The sequence below is a fragment of the Emiliania huxleyi genome, assembly GCF_000372725.1.
Source record: "Emiliania huxleyi CCMP1516 chromosome Unknown EMIHUscaffold_120, whole genome shotgun sequence".
NCBI lineage: Eukaryota > Haptophyta > Isochrysidales > Noelaerhabdaceae > Emiliania > Emiliania huxleyi.
The window spans coordinates 22,906-28,617 of record NW_005201391.1 but is presented as its reverse complement, the minus strand read 5'-3'; the positions used below and the strand labels follow the sequence as shown (position 1 = coordinate 28,617).

Here is a 5,712-nt window from a genome sequence, read left to right as displayed (position 1 = left end):
AGGATGACGGCCTGCTCGTCGGGATCTGCGGACAGGGGGGGGGGGGGGGGGCTGTGAATGCGCAACATCTCAGCAGTGCAGGGGCGACAAAGATGATTGCGGCGGTGCAAGTCTACCGATAGTCTTTGCGGCCGATTGGATCCATGTCGCATCCTTCGGCATGACGCTGGCCATGTCCCGGCGAGACTCCTCCGCCTCTTTGATGCCGCCTGGGACCGGGCCGGGCAGGCGTCAGGCAGGCGTCAGGCGTCAGGCCACGCCGAGTGGGCAGGCGTGAGGCAAGGCCGTGTTGGACTCTGAAGCGTTCGGCAGGCCAAGGGGAGCAGAATGCGTGGGTGCAGCGGCGACTGCTAGAGACCGTCTGGACGGTGCTAGCCAGGCCCTTGGGCAGGTAACGTGTTGCGGACCTCCGACAAGCGTCCACAAAGGCTGGTAAAAATGGCTGCTGGACGGCTCCACCACAGCAACGTCTGCCGACAGACCGCCCTTCCGGAGGAGCATTGCGGCGCTGGAGAGACCTCCTGCCCCACCGCCGACGACGACGATCTTGTGCTTCCGAGTGCCGGTGGAGGCGTGCCGCCGAAAGTGTGCCGACACGGACGACGCGCGTGAGACGTTGCGGAGGTTTGCGAGCATGCGCATAGGGCTGCGGTCGAGGGGCGAGCAAAGGGACGCACCGATTTACTCGTGGTGGGTCCAACTGTCGTGATGACGACAATTCCGGCGGTAATCAAGCACTTTGCGCCCGCTTTTCCTCGGCTCGGTCACAATTGCACGCGCACCAGCCCACGGCCCTCGCCAGCTCTTGCAAGCCCAGCAGCCGAGGTGATAGAAGCCTGCCTCGCCCTTGCAGCCATGCATGCAACCCTATCTATCTGCACGTACGTATCCCTGCCCAGATCACATGCACATCATGCGCATGTGGAGTCGCTCCGTCTGGGCTCGCTCGCCACCGACCGCCCTTCTCGTGATATCTTGAGGAACGTGTGTATTCAAGAAGGGCTGCGTCTGCGAACGCAGCCCCGGGTGCATGATGCCGCCGCTGTCAAAGCGCGCGCGGCACGTCGGGCCGGGATAGCTGCTCTTAGCGGCGCCGTTTTTCGTAAAGCAAGCGCCCGCAAACAAGCCGCCGAGCGATTGATTGCTTGAGTTGGACCGACCGCATACACACATATGCTCCCCTCGTGCCGGCTCGCCGCGCGCCGCGTGATCTCCCCTGCGGCTCGATTCGCAAGCTCAAGCAGTGGGGCGCCCGCCTTGTCAACTCGCGCTGCGCTTTCCTCGGCCCTCGCTGACGGAGCCGTCATTGTCGATGTCCGCGGGGCAGACAGGGCAGAGGCTGTGGCGGGTGTGTATGAGCTTGTTGAGGGGTCGCTGTCGGCTCCGTGGGACAGGCAGTCGGCCTCTTTGCCGACAGCCATGCTGCCCACCGCCTGCGACACGCCGATGGTCGTCCACTGCAAGTCGGGCAAGCGCGCCAACGAGGTAGTTTCTGAGAAGCATCCACTCCAAAACCGCTGCCGCTTTTCGTGACCGCCGCCCCGTCCACACCTTACCAGGCGATCTCGTATCTCGCGGCGCAAGGCTATACTAGGCAGACAGCCCAAGAGCTCTCATATCACTGCCTCGCCGCACCCCGCATATATGCTTAGCCGGAGATTGACTCAACAAGGCCCCAAAGCCCCCTCTCTGGGGGACCCCTCCCCCCCCACCCCGAGTGTCCGTGTCCTTCGCGAGTCACCGATGGGGAGCGGGGGGGGGGGTGCGAAAAACGAACAGGGGAGGCTGGGGAGGGGGGGGTCCACTCTGAAGACAGCCGACCGCGGAGGGGTTTTGTCCCACAGGGTTTTACCCTCCGCGTGAGGATCGGCGCGGCGAGGGGGTAGGCTCGAATTCGCCGCGCAACATTTCACCCCCACAGGACCCCGCCCTCCCCCCCTCATTGGGCCCACCACCCAGAACCCCAACCTTGGGTTCCCACCCCCTCCTTGGGCAGAGTCCCCCGCTATGTGTCGCCGTCTTCGGGGCACGCTATCCTGTGCAGACAGGGCAAGGGGGGGCGAGGCGCAATCCCTCCGGCCTATACTGGTGTGGGTTTGTCCCTAGTCTCGGAGGGGGGCTTGAAGGTAAGAATATTTTATTTTTTTTCAAGGGGAGGCCGAAACTGCGTCTTGACCGGGCCTAAGATCGTGCCGAGCGGCTCGTCCTCCACGACCTTGCTTGAAGACGGCCTCGTCGAACGCCGGCACCATGGCGCCGCGCTTGAACTCGCCCAGGTCGCCACCGCGCTCGGCCGACTGCGGAGAACTTCTCCGCCGCAAACTCAAACGTGAAGTCGCCGCCTTCGATCTTTGCCTTTAGCCCGTTCGCCATCGCCTCGGAGTCGGGCGAGCTCCCTTCCGGGTAGGCATCGAAGGACAGCAGGATGTGGGATGCCCTCGCGCGTCGGTCGTCTTTCGAGTAGCCCATGACCTTGCCCATCGCCTTCCCGCCAAAAGCACCCGACACGCCGTCGGAGAGGCCGACGACGATGTCGTCGGCCGTCGCCAGCCCGCGATGAAGGTCGGAAAAAGGAAGGGGAAATCAGAATTCTTCCAATTTGTTGAAGAACGGAATCCTGGAACGGAATCAGTCTGGAACGGATTTGCGAAAAAGAAAGCTGCGATGATGTTCGGCCTCGGCGGCCTCGGCGGCCTCGGCGGCCTCGGCCTCGGCTTCGACGACAACGATGGCGGGAGCGGCCGCTTCGGTCGCTACGCCAGGAAGTCGGGTGCGGCGGAGCGCCGCGAGGACGCCGCGCGCGCCTCGTTCACTGCCGCGCTCACGGACACAGTGATCCAAGGCGAGGCAGCTCTGGTGTCAGACCTGCTGTTACCGTCTGTGCATCTTACGTCAGCGTCCTGGACGGACTTCAGCCGGTGGGTGCGAACCCACCCTGGGTGTAAGGCCACGCGTCGGGCCGCGACCGAGGCCGAGAAGCGAGCGCACAAGCAGACGCGGCAGGGAACGTGCTACTGGGTCAGTGTTGTCATCTCGGCGGAGGCGCAGGTGCAAGCGCTCGGCGGCGCGCCGCGACCCGCCCCATCCGCGATCAAGCGTGAGGACGGAGAAGACGGAGGAGTAGGCCACGTGCCTGCGGCGGGCGGGAAGAAGCGCAAGGCGGCGGTGCCCTGCCAGAAGGCGACCGAGCGCAAGTTCTGCGGGGCGTGGAAGGCGGCCGAGGAGGCGCAGCTGCAGCAGCTCGTGCACGCGCTCGGCGAGGGTGTGGTGTGGGAGGATGTGGCCTCGAGGCTGGGCACGGGGCGCAGCGGCAGCGCGGTGCGCGAGCACTGGGCCGAGCACAGGAAGCGGCGCAAGGCGGCCGACGAGCTCCAAGCTAAACTGCGCGAGGAGGCGGACGAGGAGCGTGCCGAGGCGGCGTCGGCGGCTCCTCGCGTCGCGCTGAAGCTGCCGTGGCCTCCGCAGGCGGGCGCGGCAGCCGCCGTCGTGCCGCAGGACGTGACGGACCTCACGCTGACCTCGCCGATGCGCAGCTGCGTCTTGTCCGACGGGCCGCCGCTCCCGCCCACCACGCTGCCGCCGCTCCCGCCCACGCTGCGAAGGCTGCGGCTCGTCCACGCCGCCGCTCACCTGTCCGAGGAGGGCTGGGCGGCCATCAGCGGCTGTATCTCGTTGCGCGAGTTGGACATCGACTGGGGAGGTGACGAGCTCGCCCGCCTCGACACGCCGCCGCCCGACCTGCGCACGCTGCGCCTCACGCACGTCGACTACGCCCGCGGCTCCAGCAGGCCGCCACCCGCCTTCTTTGAGCGGCTGGGCGCGCGGCGCACCCTCCGCACCCTCGTTGTCTCCGGGTCTTGCGACCTTCCGGCGGCGTGCCTCCACGCGCTGCGCGGCTGCCCGCTGCGCGAGCTAGTGCTCGAGGGCGGCCGCGACGACGGCTACGCGCTCGCCCATCCGCACGCCGCCGCGCTGCCGACGCTCGTCGCGCTCGCTCCCGGGCTGCGCACACTCGAGCTCACGGGCACCGACCTGAGCAAGCGCGAGGCGGCCGCGCTCAACAACCGGCTGCCGCCCGGCTGCAGTGCGACCCACTTCCCGCCGCCGAAGAAGGACTTCGAGCCGTACTACGAGTGGGCGCAGCGGCAGCAGGAGGCTGAGGAGGCGGGAGCGCCGCGGACCTCCGGCCGCATCTCGCCACAGTACGACAAGTACGGCTACTCGGGCTGGGGCAACTACCGCCGGCGGCACGACTTCTCGCGATCCACGTCGCACCGCGAGGAGCACGGCATTCACGGGCTCGAGCCCTTTGACCGCGCCGCGCCCGACTTCCAGGAGGAGTGGTGGTGACGTGCGGCCGGCACGCGTGAGCGACACACAGACACACACGCTCACAAGACACTCGCGCATGGCGCGAACCGGCCCACCGCCGCAGCGCGGGCGCGGTCACGGGTGCACTTGGAGCACTTGGACGTTGGAGTGCCGACTTGCTCGTACATGGCTGCGCGCCTGACCGTGGTGCGGGCATGCGCGGCCTCCGAGTCGGCGTTGCGCTCGCGGGACCCCGTGTTGCGTGTCTGACTGTCACTGTGTAACGCTGTAACCTCTCAGAGACCAGCGCGCAGCGCGATGCATGGGAGGTTTTCCTTCTCAATCACAAGGTCGTTCTTATCAACCTATCTGAGGCGTGTTGCATGTCTGACTGTCACTGTGCGATTTCGGGGCCCGGTTGTGCGTTTATGTGAACGGGGTTGTTCGTTTATGTGAACGGCGTCTCTCTAAACGACGATCAAAAAGACACACACCTGTCCCCGCACACACCAGCCAGTGCACACCAGTGCACACCAGTGCACACCAGCCGCTGACGAGCTGGCTTCCGTCGACTGAATGGCGTACACCAACCCCAACAACTGGCGGGCGGTGATCTCCGCGGTGAGCGAGTGGAGACCGGCGCTGCCGCCGTTGTCTCCCTTCTCTCCTCCGGCGCCGCCCGCGCCGCCCGCGCCACCACACCCGTCAGCGCCTCCAGCTCCTTCCGCTCCTCCGCGGCCACCGCCTCCGTCGCCCTCGCAACCACCCTCTCCGCGGCCACCGCCTCCGTCGCCCTCGCAACCACCCTCGCCGCCGACACCATCACGTCCACCGTTCTCCTCGCCCGAGCCCTCGCCTCCGCCCCCGCCAGTGCCTTTGGCTCCCGAGCCTTTCCCGCCACCGGTGCCCCCGCCTCCCTCGCCGCCTCCACCGCCGCCGCCGCCCTTGCAGCCGCCTCCACCGCCGCCACCCACGCCATTCCCGCCTGAGCCCTCTCCGCCGCCGCCGCCAAGCCCGTTGCAGCCCTCGCCGCCACACGCCCCGCCCCCTCCGCGGCCTCCGCCAGCAAGCCCAACGCCTCAACCGCTTCTGCCGCGTCCGCTGCCTCCGCTGTCTCCGCCTACGCCGCCTGCGCCGCCTCACCGGCCGCCGTTCCGTGGCAGGCCGACGCCAGAGTGCGCCGCCATCGGCACCGAGATGTGCTTCAATCGTCAATGCGCGTCCTGGAGCGCCATCTCATGCAGCGAGCCCTTCTTCCTCGACCTCTGGGCCAACGACACCTGCCCACAATGCCGCGGCTGCTGCGCTGTGCCGGAACCACCCTCGCCTCCACCACTCTCGCCGCCCTCGCCTCCGCCGCTCCCCCCTCCGCCGCCCTCGCCTCCGCCGCTCCCCCCTCCG

The 5,712-nt window shown here is 67.5% G+C and overlaps 4 protein-coding genes across 4 annotated transcripts in view; 2 read left to right on the top strand and 2 right to left on the bottom strand.

The window, feature by feature from the left end:
• EMIHUDRAFT_224838 (hypothetical protein) overlaps nt 1–636 on the bottom strand; it is a gene marked incomplete at both ends in the record, with an annotated part of 1,736 nt that extends 1,100 nt beyond the window's left edge. The window contains 2 exons of the mRNA XM_005790252.1: nt 117–209; nt 408–636. Of these exons, the coding sequence (XP_005790309.1) occupies nt 117–209; nt 408–636 (322 nt within the window). The remainder of the gene's footprint in view (nt 1–116; nt 210–407) is intronic.
• A 783-nt stretch (nt 637–1,419) lies between these two features.
• On the top strand, nt 1,420–1,652 carry EMIHUDRAFT_224837 (hypothetical protein; the record flags this gene model as incomplete). The annotated part of the gene is made up of 2 exons (XM_005790251.1): nt 1,420–1,485; nt 1,560–1,652. The coding sequence occupies 2 exons, from the start codon at nt 1,420–1,422 to the stop codon at nt 1,650–1,652; spliced, it is 159 nt and encodes a 52-aa protein (XP_005790308.1).
• Nucleotides 1,653–2,005: 353 nt separating this feature from the next.
• On the bottom strand, nt 2,006–2,481 carry EMIHUDRAFT_224836 (hypothetical protein; the record flags this gene model as incomplete). The annotated part of the gene is made up of 3 exons (XM_005790250.1): nt 2,006–2,036; nt 2,166–2,219; nt 2,285–2,481. 3 exons carry the CDS (start codon nt 2,479–2,481, stop codon nt 2,006–2,008), a joined length of 282 nt encoding a protein of 93 aa, XP_005790307.1.
• Nucleotides 2,482–2,664: 183 nt separating this feature from the next.
• EMIHUDRAFT_109488 (hypothetical protein) lies at nt 2,665–4,350 on the top strand (the record flags this gene model as incomplete). The annotated part of the gene is made up of 1 exon (XM_005790249.1): nt 2,665–4,350. The coding sequence occupies one exon, from the start codon at nt 2,665–2,667 to the stop codon at nt 4,348–4,350; it is 1,686 nt and encodes a 561-aa protein (XP_005790306.1).
• Between the last annotated feature and the right edge of the window lie 1,362 nt (nt 4,351–5,712).